Source organism: Cryptotermes secundus, unplaced genomic scaffold (assembly GCF_002891405.2).
Source record: "Cryptotermes secundus unplaced genomic scaffold, Csec_1.0 scaffold251, whole genome shotgun sequence".
NCBI classification, from domain to species: domain Eukaryota; kingdom Metazoa; phylum Arthropoda; class Insecta; order Blattodea; family Kalotermitidae; genus Cryptotermes; species Cryptotermes secundus.
The window spans coordinates 472,704-494,646 of NW_019744108.1; the positions used below are offsets into that span (position 1 = coordinate 472,704).

Here is a 21,943-nt window from a genome sequence, read left to right on the forward strand (position 1 = left end):
TGTTCCTCCCTTAATGTCAGAGACCAAGTTTCACACCCATACAGAACCACATGCAAAATTGTATTTTTGTATATTCTAATTTTTATGTTTTTGGAAAGAGAATACGCTTTTATATATACATGATATACAAAAGTGATAATTTTTACTGTTATAAAAATTGTAAAGTTTCCCCTGTGCTTAATTAATTAAATCCCATGCCATGAGACATAAGGGAGAATGGAGGTCTAGATACCCTTTTGTTAATCTCGGCACTAGATGAAGGTGAGTTGTTAGATTCAGTCTTCGGCCTATTCACCCCAAAGGAAAGAGATGCAGTATCCATAGAAGGGGAGGCTATGTGGGCCCCAGAGCGATCTGAACGCTGTAGAGCAAAGAAAAAACTTGCCCGTTCCGGGAATCGAACTCCGACCGTCCAGCGTGTAGCACACTGCTATACCGTCTGAGCTATCCCGTCTCCTCAGTTACATTATAAGAGAATTAAAATTAAGCCTTGCATTTTCCAGATTATTCATTATTTGTGGTTCATATAATTGTTTAACTGTTTTATGGGGTTCCAGTTGCAACAATTTTGAGAACCTTTTTGCTAGAGCAGTATCATGCAATTTCCTTCACCCCTCCTAAAATCTATCACATGTTTGCCACAAGGAAAGTGGAATAGGCTTGTTCTATTTACATTTGGAATACCACGTGTATGGAAACGCTGCAAATGACAACTCAATCTTAGTGTGAAATTATTGCCAGAAGCGACGTTACATAGGTTAATTTCATTTTCAGCCGGGAAAACTCATTCAGTAAAGTATGGACAAGGCCGCCGCGGACCGGGTTCAATCCCGGGTCTGGTCAAGTGGGATTTATGGTGGACAAAGTGGCGCTGGGGCGGGTTTCCTCCGAGTACTTCGGTTTCCCCTGCCAATCTTTATTCCACCAAATTCTCCATCATCATAATCACCCGGGGCAGGCTACAATAGGCCAATCAGTGGCCGCTGTGCCGAGTGGACCCAGTTGGAATCCACCCCCCACTAAGCGAATTAAAAAAACTATGGACGACCACCAGGTGCTCTGTTGCCGACTGCGGAAATAGCTATCCATTCATTGCAAAATCCAGATGGATCTATGTTCACTCATTGTCATATAGTGCTTTCTTCTGTTTACTTTCTTGTTCCTGGTTTATTTAACAACGTTCTTTTAACTACACTGGTTATATGGTGTCGAACAGTAAAATATTATTCTTCATGATTAATTTCGATTAATGTATGAACTTTTGTTTTATTTATTTACTGATTGATTAACGCCACTTATTATCAAATGTTATGTAATGGTGAACCCCGACTTTGGAAGTGCATGAAATGGGGCGTTAATGGAGTCCCAGTTTTCCTGGAATCAATATAAAGTTGTAGTATCCGGCTTCAGGATAGAGAATCGAACTTGGGAACCTCAGAGCATGAAGCAGCAATTGATACCCATTTGACCGTAGCTTTATGTGTTCTTGTTTAGGAGCCACTTTTTATTGAAATATAATTAATATCTTGAATCTGTTTCAATTGTTAATAAAAATTAACGCAACTGTTACTGTGATGGACATCATAGACTTACTGAGTAGTGATGGAGAATGCAGTATTCAGCTAAAGATGAAATGTATGTAATTTACCTCATTTATTAACTGAGCATGTACGATGTTATACGAATTGCTAGTTGTCATTAGCTTCCTCCCTATCAAACATTGTTAATGAGAGCCTAAGACTTGTGCTTCATGTCCTTGAAGTTCCGGTTTCAGATATAGCCGCGAATATCAGTTATCCTGAATAAGATTTCTCGTTGTTCTCCTCAGTTTCTCCAGAAGAATTCCGGGGTAATACCGGCATCTTAAAATGGGCTATGATTTCTTCCTTTCACACTATTTCCAGTCACACAATAGTAAATGAGAAAATATCCCAACGATGCTACTAATATTGTACATGAGCAATCCATATAAGTGTATAAATCGATATGACGCATTAATATTCTCTTACCTTAGTGCAGACACCCATTCTAACAGACGTCAGTGTCTTCCTGGATTCCAGCGGTAACGACGTTTCTTGCGTGTGAACGAACAGCCTTGAGTCCAGAGGATGATCCAGCGAGCTTTGGTGAAGATGTTACTATGTTACATCAGGTACACCAGTCAATGCCTTATAAAACCCGTTCTGTCTTCCTCTTGAAGAAAAAAAAAACACAGGGATGGTAAGGGGGAGGGGATGAGTCTTCTTCGAACACCCCTCTTTACTACTGTTCTCTCTTTTAGTTTAACTATAATCAGTTAACCGTCTCTCTCTTTACCATAAACTTGCTCTATTCAGCTCTCCCTTGTCACTCCTTGCATTGTAACATGAAGTGGTAAATTTTCTGTCTTGCTTTGCCTAAATGATGGTTCTATGTATTTGTCTCTGTCTCACTTATACACTTGTGTCGAACCTTGACACTGCCAACAAACTGATAGGTTATTCACCTCCATGCGTTCGTGTAAAACCAGACTTTCTATTTCTCTCTCTGTTCAGGACTTTAGTTAATTTAGTGGTTCGCTGTGACGAAGGCAACATACAGCATGAATATCAAAATGATGCTATAAAATATGGCGTGAATAATTATGGAATACACACGAAGAGACTTGTGATGAGCTGAAGTAGCTACAGAATAGGAAATTTATCACGGAAGCAATAACAAGAGTTCGGTAGATATATTGAGTAAGAAATCATAACTTAGCTCACTCTTGCAGTAATGCTCATTGCAAAGCTGAATGTGGAAACTATTCCTTAATCGAAAGTTCCTAGTTAGATGCCATTTGAAGTTACTGGGACTTCGAGTGAGGAAATGGAAGCCCCCCCCCCAGAACAGTCGGCCTAGTAAAAATCACACGTAGGACATCACAACATAATGTTTATGTGGGGTAGCAACTAACAGAGCACAGCAGAGATTGTATGGGTGATCCGCTAATAAATTAAATGATAAAATTTATTGAAATTTTCAACCTATTTTAATCTTATTTTATTTTAAACTGGCTGAAGTTAACGAACTCTGGCGCCGTGTCTGCGCGTCCGTCAGTTTTTCAATATCGAACCTGATGTACTGGTTATAAAAGGATAATCAGTTCCGTCCAGTGTGACCGATGAAGATTTTTCCCTTTTAATCTTTTATCCTTTATATGTTTCGGTCTTATACCATCTTCAGAAGGATATCAATACAATTAGAAACCACTATTACAATATGTTTTGTGAATATTAATATATATACCATATCATCATAATTCATTCTAATAGTATTGTCAATAATACATATTGTAGTAATGGTTTCTAATTGTATTGATATCCTTCTGAAGATGGCATAAGACCGAAGCATATAAAGGATAAAAGATTAAAGGGGAAAAATCTTCATCGGTCACACTGGACGGAATTATTTAACCTTTTATAATCCTGTAGTGTGACGGACCAGGATGAAGCAAATCAAATTAATAAACTGATGTCTAAAAATTTTGTATTTGCGACATGCAGTAAAACTTCCAAGCGATATTTATTTTGGTCCTCATCGTCCAACATAGCCTCTAATTTACACGAAGCTGAGATTAAATTCTAAAATGTTCTGCCAAGAAAATTTCATAGAGTAGTTTCATTCCTACTTATTTTTATATTTTATGCTGAGGATAAAAAATTGTACGTACCATACATTTTAGAGTGTACATTATACATAACTAAAATTACATTTCGATTTAAATGTCCTAAGATATGGTGAAACACGGTTATTCAAATACAAGCAAAATGATTTGATTACGCAGTACAAATCATTCCAGCCGCACTATGGCCCTGGGGTCGACTCAGCCTCTAACAGAAATGAGTACCAGGAATCTTCCTCGGGGTAAAGGGCGGCCGGCACGTAAGGCTGACAGCCTTACGGCCATCTGTGAGCCGATTGTCTAGAGAAAATGTGGGAACCTCGACGTCTCACAACCCTATGGGCCTCCACGGCCTGGTACAGCGACAGATTTACCTTTAGTACGTATGAATAAATTAATTATGACTGGAGCAATGAATTTGTAAGATCTACAAGTAATTTAACGGAAGAAACTATGAGTTATACAGAATGCAAAGACACAATTGAAACAGATATAGGCCTGCTACAATTTTGAGAGAATTTCCATTATTTCCAAGGGAAAGACAGGCTTATTATTTCATCGTGTCCGTCTGTATACATATAATTGTCTGTTTCTCCACCAATAACTTCTGAACCATTGGAAGGATTTTTACAAAATTCCTTACGGTGTTGATGGCCAGTTCTGTAACTCGGAAGCAAAACAACTGTACCTCTCGTTCTTCTTGAGTGACGTCTAATAGTAGGAATAAGCATGAAGCTTGACGGTACTTCCTGGTATGCCTTGCAGGGAGGCAAGCGGTTTGCGTTACCCTTACATGGGCTTCCATGAGCATTATTCCTCAAACCTAGAGACTTCATTGCTCCACGCGGAACTGCAGAGTTTATGTGTGTTATTTACGTTACTGTACTGCAACCCACACATCTGTCGTAAGATTTCAGGTCCACTCACGGAGGGTAGGATTTTGTTTTACTGTTAATGATATTTATTGAATTATTTCAACCTTTCCATAAAGCGTAGGAGGTATATCGTTTAAATTACTTATCCATGTTATCTGCTGATAACATCGTTGAAAGGACCCTCGCCCACCATCTGTGAGTATGTAAACCAACTACTTGTGGCTTTTCCGCAGTAAATAACTACAAAACTCGGTCACAGAACAGGTAGAGAGAGATAATGCAGAAATGGATGTCAGGGAAGCAAAATGTGAGGATGTTAGTTGGTTTAAACTGACTTTGTGTAGTAGATATGTTTTGGTTATAGCAATGGTACACATTTTAATTATTCAAGTAGAGAGGCACCGATCGCAGTGGCCGCGCGGTCTAAGGCATGAAATGTCTTTTCCGCTCCATCACTGGAATCGTGGGTTCGAATCCCACTTAAGTTATGGATGTCTCTTTGTGTTTATTCTGTGTTTGTGTTAGGTGGCGGCTTGCGACGGGCTGATCCCCACACCGAGGTATCCTAGTGACTGTCTTAAATTAAGAAACTGAAATGAAACGAAGCGTTCCACTGATGCCCTGTATTCCAAGTGGGAGCAACAGGAAGAAGAGAAAAGTTTGAGAGGCGAGGATTTAGTTATATGATTTCATAGTTATACCAACAGTTTTGTTTCTGATCTTTGTTGTTTCAATATTGATTATATGACGAATTTAAGAAAACGATTTGAGTGAACGTGACTTTGAATCCGTTATTATCGCTAAGTAACGAATTCCACGGAGCTGAGTCCTTCAATATTCGCGCAGCTACTGAAAAATTTCCCAACATTTTATGGAACCCGAAAGTGCATTACCCTCTTCACAAGGGTCCACTACTGCTGAGCCCAACGACTCCAGTCTACACCCCGTCTTGTAAGATTTGAGGTTTCCACAGCGGTGACTATTAAGAATACCGTCTTCGAGATGTGGCGCCCAGTAGATCTTATGTGAACCGACGTTTCGGAGGAACGTATCGCCTCCATCTTCAGGGTACAAAACACGCGAGCGAGGAACCAGCTTGAGCAGGTGGCTGCAGCTCGCTCGTGGATTTTTCCACCCTGAAGATGTAGGCAATACGTTCCTCTGAAACGTCAGTTCACACAAGATTTACATGGTACCACATCCCGAAGACGGCATTCTTCTTACGCCCTCTCTTAATTCTGTACGATCAGTTTCAATATTATCCTCCCATCTACACCTACCTCCTCCTAGGGGTCTCCTTAACCTTTCTGATTCAGGTATACACGTGTATTACCATACGGACAGACATGGCTGCTAGAAGGCAACATGCTACCACCTCTTGACATTTTGTGTTTCTAAACTGCCGTCCTGTTTAACGGATTATACCAGAATTTGACCTGGCGCTGCAAAATCACTGCAGTTGTGAGTCAGGATATTCTAAGCGCTAGTTACCGAGCGGGATGTGACAAGGGAGATCAGTCACAAGAACCTGAGGATCTTCATCATGCGCGAGCAGTTTCAGTAAGCGATATTCTGCGTAATCTTCACTCGAACACTTCCCCTCAGTTGCATTACCCGCCGCAGGCTCTGGTGTCTGACGTAAATTTACGTAATTGTTTTTCACAGTACATGAAGTACATGAAGTAACTGGAATCCAGATTACTAAATAGAGCTTATGTGATCGGACGCGTAATAAGAAGGACGGATCGAACACTTCTGAATCTTCGGTTTCCGTAAAAGGCGAGGACCGATCACAGTGGCCGCGCGGTCTAAGACCACTCGCCCACTCAAACACTGGGGTCGTTGTTTCGAATCCCACACAAGGCATAGATGTCTGTGTTTGTGTTATTATACGTGTAGGTGCTTTATAATTTTTGTCCGGTGCAGGTCAGACAACGGATTTGTCAATCCACCAGGAACAGTTCGATCGTGGGTGGCAGTACCAGCCTGGCACAGGCGCAGTAGTGTCGGGATCCAGCTGGTCGGGATACAAGAGGCCGTGACGTTGATCCACTGATGCATTTAGGAGCGATAAAGTAACACAAGACAGAAAATGCAGTCTTGTACCACATAAATAATATAGTGTTAGATGCCAAAGGGTTCTGACGATGTTGTGTAATACTCAGAATTACTGGTTGTTTAGCTTTTGTCCATCTTCCGGTATTCTAGAAATTAGAAAACGCGACGTTTCGGAAACTCGATCTGTTTCCTTCCTCAGGTGAAGGAGGGAGTTATTGAGATTAGCTCTTTAGATGGGACCCAACAGAGTTGGTGTCTCCCCTCTCACCAGGGGACGGAAACAGGTCCAGTTTCCGAAACGCTGTGTTTACGATTTTCGAGAATACTGGACGATGGGCAAATTCCGAAAAACCCAGTAACTCTGAATGTAGTGTTAGATAGTTTCAGCCTGTTACTAATAGTCTCAAGATGATCTTAGTGTCTTCATCGTCTTTCCGGTCGTTCTAAGTGTCGTTGTCCCTCTCTCGGTAACGGAATGCCAACTGTGGAAAGCTGTGTCTTTCCACTCTTTCGAAATGAATGGGGTCTAAATGGAGGCGAGTAGTCGGCTTCACGCTCCGTCGCTTTCTCCCTGGAAAATTTCCCCTGATATCCACTGGGTAGGAGGCTGGATGGACCCCAGAAACGAACTGGACGCTGTGGAGAAAAGAAAATCGTACCACTTGTAGGGATTCGAATCCCTGTCGTCCAGTCTTCAACCTGTCGCTCTACTGATTGAGCTACGCATTATAACTCACTTAGAACGAGTCTCCAAACATGCCTATTGAAAGCTTCCAACTTTTAAACTGTAACATGAAAATATGGAACCCCTACCTCCAAAAATTCCGGCTATACTTCCACCATCGCAGGTGAGCGAAGCATTCTGTATTTCGACTAAAAAATTGTTAAAGTATTAATAAAGACAATGAAGAAGTTGTAAGAAATTTCCAAGCACGTTGAGAGATTTCTGGCTGACATAAGTATGATGCCAACGTGGAGCTCCTGCCACCAACGATTCTACTTAAGCTGCAAGTGATTGAACCTCATAAAACTTGCAGAAGCGCTTATCTCGAGTTTCCAGATTCAAATCCGCCCATTGTAAATGCCAGGCCTATATTACACCATATTACGAAGAGAAACGCAGGCTGAATGCAAAATAACTTGTTTGAAATCTGGCGGATTAAGATTATTACTTCTAACATGCTTACAGTCTCATGCTGTGGGAGGGTTCTTCATTTGGTTTATCGCCATGTTTTAAATATAGTTGGATCAGTTCCAAGAGATGGAAAATAAATCATTTCAGTATGCGGTCACATATTCTCAGCCCACCAATATGCGGATTGTATCCGCGCTAAAATGTTTGCAAGACACATCTCCTTGTGTGAGATCCATGTAAGTACTTACTTCTGTACTATATGGCCGTAACAAATCAGAATATGTACTAATTCACATTTCTCGAAATATTCCTAAAATAACTCATCATATCTGTACGATCCCTGTAATTATTTCCTACTTTCCCGAGACACTCTTGGGTGGAGTGGCTATTGGGAAGTACTAACGATTTCCTTTTGTTTGGTCAATGTCTCTATGGCAATATGAATGTAATAATTGTAATAATTATATCGCAGTCGGTATGTCGACTGAGTACGCGTTAGACGGCCGAAATTTGCAGTTCGAGTCCCGGTAAAGGCAAGATATTTCTCTTCTCCACGTCGTCCAGGCTTGTTCTGCGTTCCAGCCAGCCTCCTATCCAGTAGGCACGGGGGTAAAGGGCCCGGGCGTGAAACTGATCACTCATCTGCATCTAATGTCAAGGTTAAGAATATGTGGATCTATATATCCACTCCCTCATACATCCTTGTACCGTAGTACTTAATTATGCACAGGAACAATTTTATTAGCATTGAAGAAGATCAGGGAAAGCCCTACCACGATTCCTTTTCATTTGATGCTTTTATATGAATAGGGAGTCTGCTGGACACTGGAAATAAAGTTCTAATTGCCTGAATATTATCAGACATAGGCCTAAAATGTAAGTTTTGCTCCTTAATGTTCTTCATATGCTTGGCTGCAGTGGGTAATTGACTGTCACTTTTGCAAAGAGTTACGTTAAACGAGGACAACTGAAAGATGAAATAGCCATCAGAATGTTATGTCAGTATTTGGGAAGTTGGGATATATCTGCATGTCAATGAAGGAAGTAGAGTTATGTGATAGCTCCGTAATTGCTTTCAGAAGTCCATGCAATTTATTTCATTCGTATTTTGGCTTACAGACTGCACATTCTTAATCTTAAAGATGTCACGTGAACTTCAGTAATCATGACCTCAGTTCCATCTAACTCCCAACTTCAAAACTATTTCCCTGTAATTATGGTTACTAACTTACAGCGTACCTGATCTGACCGATTTCAATCAAGCTGTGTACGGAAGACCTGCATTAAATTATTTAACATCTTTTAAATTTTAGTTAAATTTGATTAATGTTAAGGGTCACTACCCAATTACGTATACAATAATCCTTTAATAGATTTTGTTTAAAGTTCATATGCGATATATTTTGTTTTACTAATATTAGCATTCTTTTTTTCCTGTGGTGCTACAGCCCCAATGTGGGCCTAGGCCTACCTTCATGAAACTCCCCGTTTCACTTCGGTTTACTAGATCTTACATACGGTAGGACTCCTTGGGCGAGTGATCAGCTCGTCGCAAGGCCTCTACCTGTAGACAAACACAGAAAAACGCACACAAACATCCATGCCCTGAGTTGGATTCGAACTCACGATCTCGACTTCCGAGCTGGTGAAGACAGTGCACGCCTTAGACCGCTGGGCTACCGTGACCGGCAATAGTAGCATATACACATTTCATTCTCGTTTCAATTTTAAGTCAAACTTTACCTATATGTCCGATTGAAATTTTACTTAATGTCATCTTTTGAATTTCGTGACCTATGACCTGTAAATTTTACTTTCTTCCTACGACTTTATATGTATATGATTAATATTCACTAAATATTCGGCTTGTATCCATATGCAGGAATAGCTTCTATCGGATTTTGAAGGAGGGAAGTAATCCCATATGTTATCACTTTCTTTGGAAAATTATTTCAACTTACATTGCTTTTCTAGGAAACTTAACCAAACGTATTTTCAAGGGCAACTAGTAAAGCTACGTGTACACAATTTATGTAAGGTCGGAAGAGTGGAAGCTTGAATAATGAGTTTGTAAGGCTGGCATGTGTTGACAGAAGCCGCAACATTTGTCTCGTCAGGAAAGCCAGCTTCCGGAGAGAGAATTTAAACTCACGAAGCAGGAGTGTTGAGCAATCAGTTATTCAACCGCCCAGTTTGCCCACCTTACCCATATACCGACGTTTCAGTGCTTGTAGTCATGTTCCTGGAATGTTTCCCTCACTATACACTCTAATAATCAGTACTGTGACGGATGTTGCCTAATAGCTGGGCTAGAGCCCGCCACTTTCTCCTCATCAGATATTGACCACATAGCGTGCTTAAGATCGTAGCATGTGCAGTTGTTACATTTAAATGTAACTCACCAACAAGAGGAAAATTGTTCTTACACATCTGTTGGCAACGATGTTTCGATTTCTTCGTTCACAGTCTTGTGTTGTGGAACAGGGATCGGCTTTAAAGAATAAAATTATTGTATTTATTGCAGGCAGGTTCACAAGGTTCCAAAAAAGCTCAGACTTCTTAGAAGACTTACTCGAATTCACAGGATCATAACATCTTTCTTCATTTCTGCGGGTTCGATGCTAGATTATATGTAAAGACACCGTCTTCTAGCTGTATTTCCACCGACAGGTAGTTCTCACGGCGGGGCGCTTTTCATTCACGGGTGTTTTCAAACGCCATTATTGTACACAAAGAAACTCGGTGGTTTTAGTCCGCAAGAAAACTGTACCAATCGAGTGACGGCCGCTTGTCGGTGAAGTTAGTGCCAACTTTTGCGGATAGAGGGTGTCGCGTGGTCAGCGCAACGGATCCCCACAGCCGTTAATCTCAGTTTTCCAGACCGGACATTATTGTATACAGAAATAGGAATATTTCGTAAAGTTCATTACATATAGGCTTTGGGAAAATTATTCATTTAATTGATCGGTGTGCTTCAAAGTAAAGTTCGTCGAATATTTTTTATGTAGACTCAGAATACAAGATGTGTTCACTCCTTGTAATGAAAGAAGAAATATTATGGGGTCAGATTACAGACCTCATATATATAATGTTAAATGGATTCAGCATGCATCACGTTTACCTTTCATTTCCTGTCAACTGAATACAGCTCCCACTGACACAATCCGTTTGTTGGGTGTAAAGGCCGACAACTCGTGACAGTAATGAATAACATGAAGTGTCTCATGGGACTTTTGTATGGACATTGGTGCCCCTGTATCCCCTTTACATACAATTCGTATTCAATGTAAGAATTCATGAAAAAAGCAATCTAAGCCTCTGACTCTTAGTTTCTATCAGTTTACGTTCACACTCGTCTGTACCACATTTTTTTGTTTTTCTAAACATTGATTATTCAATTCCTCTTAAAATTTGTATAATTTGCTCCAAATTGAAAATTGTGATCGTTTGAGGAATGTAAATAATTTCTGCAGACCGTTTTAATTTGTATCTTGTGATCATATTCCAAGAGTTTGCGCCTTTGTTTCTATATATAGTCAGCTTCTTTTTTTTTTCTGTGGCGCTACAGCCCCAATTTGGGCCTAGGCCTACCTCCATGAAACTCTCCGTTTCACTTCGGTTTACTAGATCTTACACATGCGGTAGGACTCCTTGAGCGAGTGATCAGCTCGTCGCAAGGCCTCTACCTGTAGACGAACACAGAAAAACGCACACAAACATCCATGCCCTGAGTGAGATTCGAACCCACGATCCCGGCTTTCGAGCGAGCGAATACAGTGCATGCCTTAGACCGCTCGGCTACCGTAAATATTTGACACAGCTTCTAATTACTCATAATTGTATCTCAGTACGGAATTCTCACAGCTGGCCAAATATGATTATGTGCTCCCTTGTTTCTCTGCATAATCATCTCCTAATTCAATATATTTCTTTCATCGTTGTATAAAATTTACGTAAAATTTTTATCCGTGTTTCTCTACATAATCACTTGCCAATGGCACACACTTTTTTTTCCATCGCTCTGTGTTATACGTAAACTAAAGCGGATACATGTTTCGCGCACGTTTCTGTATATATTCGCTTTTCAGTTAAAGAATTTCTTCTCTCGTTGTATGAAATTCATACACCAAGCAACATGTATTTATTTTAATTATGCAAGAGTTCACAGATATACTGCGGGAACTGCTCTGCATGTTGAAAAATCTTGCTTCACATCAACTCCTGTGTTTATCCTTATGTAAGTAATGGCTGTGTTCCTTCAAATGTTTATCGGTTACCCTGAGTTACCTTTTGACCTCCTCCGATTCAGAACTAGTTCTGAAACAACGAATCATCCAGACATTTAATGTGTCTTCTTAGAAGCTGGATCGGTCATCTCTACCTACGCAAACCCACACAGCACTACACAACACAACACAACACAACACAGCACAACACAACACAACACAACACAGCACAGCACAGCACAGCACTACACAACACAACACAACACAGCACTACACAACACAACACAACACAGCACAATACAACACAACACAACACATCACTACACAACACAACACAACACAACACAACACAACACAACACTGAAAACGGGGACATGTACCTATATTATGACCATGCTGTAAGCTGATCTGATCCCAGTCTTCGTGCAATCCAAGATCGCATGCGCCTTAGACGCTGTGTCCACTGCGTCATAACTTTTCATCAAATTTCATGATCTCTATTCTTAAGTAATTATTTTGAAACTAGTTTCAAACATGTTATGTCCAAGTAAGGATTTCCTAAGAGATTTGCAGGCCTATAATATATAGGTTCATTTTTCTGTTTTGTTACAACAACGTGTACCATGAAGAAGGAGGCAACGTATCTCTCCGAAATGTCAGACATTTCTCAGATTTCTATGCGACGTCAGAACTTTTTGACGCCACCAAATAAATTTATACTCCGCGGGAGTTTACGAGTTCTTCATTTCATGACGAGCTTAATAATAAGCTACAAATATGCTACTTAGTGGAAACAAGTTGAGAAATGTCTTATAGCCACTTTCTTATGTCTGCAATAAAAAAGTCTTTGTGCAGATGGTGATCAGGAGCCTCATAATTTGTAATATCCTCCAAATACAGTCTGTTCCATTTAAACCTCCCACATTTTATAAGATCTTAGAATAGGAAATATGAATTGTAGGAAAATGAAGCTATAGGAAATACAAGAACAACTCAAAAAAAAAATATTTGACACCCCCAATAAACCCCTACATGTGCACCATTGGTAGCACGAACAATATCCAATCTGTATTAAATTTCTTGCCACGTTCTTTCCAACATGTCCATTGGTACAATCGCAAGCGTTTCACGGATGCGGGCTTGTAAATCTGGGAGGTCATTCAGTGGAGGCACGAACACACGGTCCTTCACGTAACCCCAGAGGAAGAAATTGAGTGAGTGAGGTCCGGTGAACGTGGTAGCCACTGAATTGGTCCTCCACGTCCAGTCCAGCGATCTTGGAAGGTGACATTGAGAGAGCTCCGAACATCCAAACCCCAATGTGGGGGGAGGGGGGGGGGTTCCATTTTTTTGGAAGATTATATTAGGCTGCAGATCAGCTACCGGGGATACAGGAACTGTTCTAACATGTCAAGGTATACGCGGCCAGATACTGTAGCTTCACCGAAGAAAAACATAAATAAAATTCTTTGAGTTTTTCTTTCATCTAGTGTTAATTAAAATCCATAACTTGTCACACTTTGTTCGCAGTGATTAATTAAAACGTATGAGGTTTGTACGGAACACACTGTATTGTTGGGGTGAACAGATTAAAAGTGGATGAGGTATGAATTTCGTACGGAGGGTGGAATGAGAGAGAGATGCAGGTGGGGGTAGAGGCCAAATTCACACCAAATTCAGCTCGGACAATCTGAACTTAAAAAACCATTAGAAAGACTTAGATGTAGATGGAAGGATGATATTAAAATGTATTTTATAAAAATAATGTTTAAGTGTGTGTACTAGCTTCATCTGGATCAGGGTAAGGTTTATTGGCATAATACTGCGAACGTAGAAGTCAAAACTTCCAGTTCAATACAATTTGGGAAGTTCTTTCAGAGTCTGTTACCTTATCAAGAAGAGCTCTCTTCTGTGTAGTTGTTTAGTTATTTGGTATTGTTTCGGATTTTAGCTTGGTATAAAGGATACATGTCACAGTGATTTTCAGATACTTAACTTTTTATATTGATACTTATTATGAACTTCTTTTCTGAAAGCGTTCACTAACCTCGAAGGCAACCTTGATAGTGTACTTGGAGGACGTTGCTTCTTCATGTCTCTGACCGCTGTTCAACTGTTTTTGTCATGCTCTTCGCAATTACGTTGTTTTTTAATGCTTGCTTTTTATCTCTTCTGTTAGTAGAATCGTTTGGACCGGTTAGAACATCGTGACGATGCTTAACAGATTTAACCAGAGACGAAAAGACGTGCTGACATCTAAAAGGGTTTTACTTCACGCAAGTGAATCTTATGTTATGTTGCAAGTTATGTGCAGCTGCTAAATTTAGTTGAACTTTTTAATTTGTGTGTTTCTCGGCAATGTTTTCCTTTCGCCGTGCCCGTCTGCCTCGTCTTTAGTCCAACTACACACAAAAAATCTCATGAATAAATCATGTAATCCATGTTCCTATATACTACCTAAAACTCTACGTAGAGATTAACTACACACACACATATATATATATTATTTTGTACTGGAATGATACTGCCGATTACAGTGGCCGCGCAGTCTAAGGCATGAACGGTCTTTGCCTGCTCGTACACTTGGGTCGTGAGTTCGAATCCCACATGAAACATTAATTTCTGTGTGTGTTTATTGTGTGTTTGTGTTTTTCTGTGTGTAGGCAGCGGCCGCGCGACGGGCTGATCCCCAAACCAAGGCGTCCTAGCGGCTGTGTAAAATATCAAGAAACTGAAAAAGCGACCAAGGTCCAACAAAGGACTCTAGAGCCATAGATAGATAGATATATGGAAGGATGGACGGACGGACGGATAGGCAGGCATGAGACTTGGGCTTTCGCCATAAAGGAAGGGAGTAGATAGACAGTGTGTGTAAACAAAGTGTTAAGAAAAATATGTTGGACTAAGAAAGAAGAATTAATGGGAGGATGAAGAAAATTACCTCATACAGAGCTTTATGATTTATACTCTTCGCCCTTCATTTTTAAAAGGATGGTGAGGGGGTTTGAGTATGCCAAGGACCCTGAGAGCTATACCAGCGGTAGCGTAGCTACTGGCAGGTCCTCCCTTGCTGGACAGGTCAAAGGGTAGGCATCAGACGAAGAGAGGCATCAAAAACCAAAAACTGATGCCGGAAGCAGCGTCATCAGCAGCGACTTAAAGCACAGAGCAAATGATGCTCAAGATTACTAGAAGAGCATAAAGAAATATGACCGTTTTCAAGAGTAATTACAGGCTGGATGTAACAATGGAATTGTAAAGGTAAAGGTAAAGCCAGAACCAGTCTGGATTTTATAGACAAGAGAAAAATCTTTTGCTCCTACCGGGAATCGAATAATTGAATGGTATTTATATAAGTAAGATGTTAACTTAGCGGCCTCCGTAGTCTAGAGGTAACGTTCCCACCTCATGACTCGTAGTACGCGGGTTCAAATATCCGGCGGAGGTCGTCGAATTTTTAAGGGCGGAAAAATTCAGGGAACAAGTCCTCCGGGAGGGACTTTAAGCCGTGGGTCCCTAGCTTTACGGCACGTAAAAGAACCTCATATCTCCAAAGGAGGTCACTGAGCCAAATTACAGGACGTTTCCCGCCCGACAGCAGTCTCTAATACCTCCGGTAGATGGAGGAAGCATTATAGATACTTCTCAGCCAGTAGAGCCGGTCTCGCTGGCTGGGCGGGACTGATGGTAAGCACCAATACCGGTAGGATATAGAGACTGGTAGAAATCATAGAGGGAAGCACAATGGACCAATACAGGTCTAAGTGCATGGGGAAACGCACCCTCTCCAATAACTAACTAAAATGTTAACTTGCTTGGAAAGCGTAAGCTCAAGCCGACTCCCATCTCACTGCACGAAAAGTAAAGGAATGTTGAGTACCATAACTAACATAAGAAATCCATTTCTGGAAAAATTTAACAACTAACATACAAAAATGCGTTATTGTCAGAACCTGTTTTGTCTGGAAACTGAACGTGTAATCTCTCGTTTCATTCTAAAGGTGTATCAAGGTGGCGCATATTTCGGCGTGCATTGTACATTGGGCTTTGTATTAACATTTTATATTGTGCTGGGATTATGTACTTGAATTATGGGGATTAATTCAAGAGTTCTGGTATCTTGCTTCTTCTGCCTTCGGGATATTTCCCACCATATTAATTCACTAATTGTGTCCCTTCTTACGTCTAAAATTGCTGGCTACATTGCTACCAGAGTTTCCATTTACGTGATTTATTTCACGAAACTAATGTTAGGATGATTGATGAATAATGAAGGGAAGTGATTTCGAAGGAATCGGTCGTGGCTTAATCAGGGTTTTATCTCAGCATTTTATTGAAGAGACTGAGGAAACCAGCAAGAAATTTCGATTCGAGCCGAATACAGTTCTAGAGCTTCTATTGCTACTCCAACCAGCTCGGTAGTAACCGAAATTATACACGTAATTTAATTTTAATTCTGCAGATGGCATGATGAATCTTAAGGTCCAGAAACGAAGTTGTCTTTGAAAATGGTTGAGAATTTTTACGTACACCATTATTGCCGTTATATTGTTCATGTATTCCATTCAGAAAGCAACTATATTTTTAGCAGGTTTATTGGACACTGCTGAAGATTACATAGTGGCCGAAACACGTATGGTGAATTGATATTTTATTATTACATGCCTTGTATTAGATGATTACTTTACGAACAGAACAGTAAAGTAAAAAGTAAAGTAAAACTATCCCTCTAACAGGCCGTGGAGGCCCATAGGGTTGTGAGATGTTGAGTTTTCCACATTTTCTAGACAATCGGCTCGCAAATGGCAGTGAGGTTGTCAGCCTTACGCACCGGCCGCCCTTAACCCCCAGGGATATTCCTGGTACTCATTTCTGTTAGAGGCTGAGTCGACGCCAGGGCCATAATGCGGCTGGAAGGATTAGGTCAATTGAAAAAATCCACCTCATCGGGATTCGATCCCGCGACCTTCTGGCTTGTAGCATAGTGCCTCAACCAGCTACGCTACAGCGTGGCCCACGAACAGAACAGTCTAAAGTAAATTTATATTAGAGATTATACATAAAATTACGGTCTGAACTTCCTAACGACGACGAGTGTCACGTATTCTTCACTACATATAGTCGCATATTTAGTGACCAGACACGGGGCTTGGATGGTAATTGGATTTATTGAACATTTACAGATATTAAGTACAAGTAATTGTAGGGCTCTCGCTAATTCGAAAATACTACAATCCGCTACAGCATTCCTTGTCTTCATTAATCTTTGCCTGGTAACGAGTTCCAACAAATTCTTCTTCTGCTCACCTTCTTACCGGGTGGTGACTGTCTCGCATCTTAACGCATGGGTTTGAAGGTCCCCATATTCTCGATTGCAACTCTCAACCGGCTGGATGTTTAGCTATATAGCCTTTGGACGGATCCAGTAGAAAACACCATTTCCAGCAGTTTCTTCATTATGCCGTCACGTGTTCTTGCAGCGGAAACGTGTTTCTCTGCCATGTCACAATATTTTAACATTTTGCATGCTATGAACGAGACGCCTTTTAGACCAGTACTTCCCTGTATATCTCTGGTGCCAATAAATGCGGTGAATAGAAAACCCTTGTCATCTCTTGACACTTTGAGTAATCATTAGCAGAACAGTGCAAAATGGAAGTAGAGACTAGAGTTTGCTACAGTATTATAACAAAATAATATGACTTTCTGCTGATTATATCACCATTGTAAGGGTTGAATCATATGTCGAATTTTAGTTCTGAATGTCGTGAATCATGTAGTACTTATGCAGGTGGTACCTCACATGTAACCCCTTGTTAATGTAGGTTGGGGCCCACTGTTAGTACAGTATATAGGCTGTATTTATGCAGAATAATCTTGATACATTTATCTCTCTCTTTTCTCCTTTCTCTTTCCTAGTATAATAAATATTTTCCTTCTGCACACATGCCCCTGCGATTTTTCAGTTAATTGCAACACTTAGTTTCCTTGTCTTTGAGGAGCGGACTTGATATAATTAATAATCTACCTCAGAACTAATTAATTCATAATATTTCTTATACTTTAAATTGTCTCTTTAATTTGTAGTTTTGTTACAACATAAGATAATACGTTTAGTATCTTCCTTTTCTCAACGCAAATACACAAAATTTCATCAGCTGTGCCACAGCAGTCGTTCAGTTTCCAGGCCATCTCCAGTGAGTTATCTCTTCTTTCATTCCTGTAACGTTTGGAGTGTATATCTTTGCCCAATATATTTCCATACTGGAACAGTTTTCGGTGACTACTCACAAGTTTCATATCTGGGGAGGATGTCACTTCCGATGCCTACTGATGAGCCTCCATTGTGTTCCGGCTTAGGAAATTCATGTTTTCATAGTCAGTAACGATTAGAGTTCTTGGTTCGTCTAATGAACTATTTTGGACAACCTTTAAGAATAAGGAAAAAAAAACAAATGATTCAGACAGACGGACTAACAACTACGCCTCGTATTACAGCATAAAATAAAAAACAAAGAAGCTTCTTTAATTAAATTAAATAATTGATTGCCTCACGGGATATTGAACCCGGGATATTCGGGTAATGAACTAGGCAGTCAAATACCTGACATGGAATGTTCCGCTAAGCATGCAGTCAGATTCAATTCAAGACTTTATCATATTATTTTCTAGATTCGTCTTGGGATACATTTTCTTTTCCATTGCCAGCCGCGATAATTTACACCTGTACTCAGAAGTTCTCATTTCGAATATCGGTCGATTTTCCTACTGGTGTAATTGTGTTTCTCATTTTCTCTTTTCTTCTATCTCTATATTGCTAATGTTGGGATAGTACCACCAATTGATCCACTGCCGCCTCCTACCAGATCTTCACGCACTGACTGTCGCATGGCCTCAACATTCCGTTCCGGAAGCGGTGAGTCTGCGTGCGTATCGGAGTAACCGAATATAGTTAGATGAGTGGAACACTAGAATCATCCTGCTTGAGGCTTGGGAAAATGCACTGATTTCTCTGTTGTTTTGTGCTGCAGATAGAGGCCTTTAGATGATCTTATCTCCAGTCCAAACAAATGTCTAATAATCCACTATTTAAGAAATCAATTTTAAAGCGGAACAGGCAAAAATGCTTAATTTGTTATACCTGAAGAATGAGAGAAAGAAAAATTTATGATGTTGAGAATTATGCCTTATAATTCAAAAACATTTTCTCAATAGGGGCACGCAGTAACGTAGTTGGTTGAGGTATTATGCTAAAAGCCGGAAGGTCACGGGTTCGAATCCTGATGAGATGGATTTTTCAATTGACCTAATCCTTCCAGCCGCATTACGGCCCTGGGGTCGACCCAGCCTGTAAGAGAAATGGGTATCAGGAATCTTCCTGGGAGTAAAGGGGAGCCGGCGCTTAGGGCAGACTACCTCACCGATAACTGAGGGCCGATTGTTTAGGAAATATGGTAGTCTTGACGTCTCGCAACTCTATGGGCCTCCATGGCCCATCTAATAATTCAGGAACAACTAAATACACATATTTTTCTGCGCATAACCGTTGCGCAGGATTCTGAAACAGAAAGCGGGGTAGGAAACGTCTCCTAACGGCAACATTGGCAAAGGCTTGAATTTAAATTATTCTGTTCTCGATGTATATGCCTAAACCATGTTAACGAGGAGAAATATTTCTTGAAGAAGAGTAGTAGTATATCATCGGGATATTTTTAAGGATACCTAGTGCTTGCCAAATATTTTTAATATTGTCACATATTAGTGATTAGACGCGGGATTTGGATTGGTAATTGGATTTGTTGCACACTTCTAACTCGTAACTAAAATCGTTATAAGAATCTCATTAATCTACATACTTTACAAATCATTATATCACGCGCTAAATCTCTATCTGCTATAATCTTCGCCAGGCTAGGCGTTGCTAGGTAACGGCTCCCAACAGTGGAGATTGCTCTTGTTCCGTGCTAACTTCCTTGTTGGCTAGCGACTGCCTTACAACTCCCTCGATCGGTTTGTGGGTTAAATAGCTGCAGGCTATTGCCAGTACAGTAAATCGTGGTTGCGGGTCCTGTCGATACACACGAGCGTGTTTATCTTTTCAAGACTATCACGTGTGTTGAAATGCGGCCTGCTCTTCAACGGGAGTAGGGATTTAACTACTATTCGTTACTCCCCTTCGACTTTTGATGACTCCGCATACTCACTCACTAACTGGCCTCGGTATGAACACCGCTTTCAGCACTTATATTATTGCGTGCGTACCCGTTGCCGAGGAAACGTGTTTACCGTGCCGTTGCCTGGCAATGGCCACATTTATACATATAACTATTCCTGCCTTTCATCCGTCATATCACAATATTTACAAAGGAAGATAATTCTGAATTACTGAAAATTGTTTTTGGTAGTTATTTAGAAATCTGTGAACGTAATGTGAATTGTAGTCCGGTAGCTCCCGCAGTAACAAGCGAAAGACAAATTTAACACTAATCATATTCTAATTTTATTTCATGACAGTATATTGGAACGTACTATTGCATAATAACTGCCATAAAATTTACGGCATGGCCGTTATAATGCTTATATTTAAAGTGTAATGAGTTATTTGTAAACGACTTGACTTAGCTAATTAAGCACTACGCAATGAAGACGTAGGGGAGAGTGGATATATGTATCCACGTATTCTTTACCTCGGCATTTGGAGGTGAGTGATCAGCTTAACGCTTCGGCCGCTTTAACTCCAGGTACCCATTGGACAGGAGGCTGGATGGGCCCCAGAAGCGGTGTAGACTACAAGGAAAGGAAAAAATGCTTGTCCCTACGGGGACACGAATTCCGACTCCTCGGCGTTAGCCTGTAGCCAGTTACTATACCGACTGTACTACTCCATCTTCCTTTAAAGGGTTAATAAGCAAATAAAACAAACGCAATATTTACGTACATAAAAAACTAAACCCTTGTTTCATTCGGCTGTGATATGTACAATTATAGATATTCACTGATAATAGGAACTAGAGGCCCTATAACAAGAGTGACCTCTATTGCAGTATCGTCTAAACAGAATTTCAGTACGAAACTGTCGAATGATTAGAACTATTCTTATTTTGGAAGTTCCAGTTTCGCATATCGATTAGGTACTGGCCACTCCAACCGATTCTTCAGTGCTTTTCGTAAGTTATTCTGGGAAGATTCTTGTATTGCACGAAAAAGACCACGACTGCTTAATTCCAGTGTATTTCACGTCCAGTTTCCATAACCTTCCTACACTTGGCCGGTGTGTAGCATTCGCGACTGAGTTATTGTCCTTAATAAACCCATGAATAAACCGAATATTGGTCAAAACCCGTTATCCTGGGTGATACTTGAATACAGTCTGTCAAATTTACAGAAACTGATATTTATAGAACTGAGGAACTGATGTGCTGCCACAGTTAATTAACACTATCCTGTGCTTTGCCGGTCAAGGTAGCCGAGCGGTCTAAGGCATACACTGTCTTCGCTCGCTCGGAAGCCGGGATCGTGGGTTCGAATCCCACTCAGGGCATGGATGTTTGTGTGCGTTTTTCTGTGTTTGTCTACAGGTAGAGGCCTTGCGACGAGCTGATCACTCGCCCAAGGAGTCCTACCGTATGTGTAAGATCTAGTAAACTGAAGTGAAACGGAGATTTTCATGGAGGTAGGCCTAGGCCCAAATTGGGGCTGTAGCTTCACAGAAAAAAAAATCCTGTGCTTTACCTTCATCTCGTACAGCAGCTCCACAACGTGAAATATAAGTATGAATAAACCCGTTGTTCTTACATATTATAATAAACCCATTCACAGCCCTGTTCTCTCTGCATCTTCCTACTGACATATACAGATTTCCAGTTTCTTGAGTTTTGGCCAATCTAAATACATTCAAGTTAATTTAAATTTGAGTAACAACTCACTCACTCACTCATGGAGCTGAGCCCTTCTTCAGAAGCTGCCGTTTGTGCAGCTATGAGCAACAACATTGTAGGCAATAAAT

General features: G+C 40.5%; 1 protein-coding gene across 4 annotated transcripts in view; it reads right to left on the reverse strand.

Moving 5' to 3' along the window:
* LOC111874400 (cilia- and flagella-associated protein 251) overlaps positions 1 to 21,943 on the reverse strand; it is a 65,880-nt gene that overhangs the window by 36,819 nt on the left and 7,118 nt on the right. Inside the window, exon 2 of one of the 4 annotated variants that reach the window (XM_033755437.1) lies at positions 2,010 to 2,193. The exons of the other annotated variants lie outside the window; for them this stretch is intronic. Coding sequence (XP_033611328.1) covers positions 2,010 to 2,027 — 18 coding nt within the window. The 5' untranslated portion in view covers positions 2,028 to 2,193. The remainder of the gene's footprint in view (positions 1 to 2,009; positions 2,194 to 21,943) is intronic. 4 annotated transcript variants of the gene reach the window in all.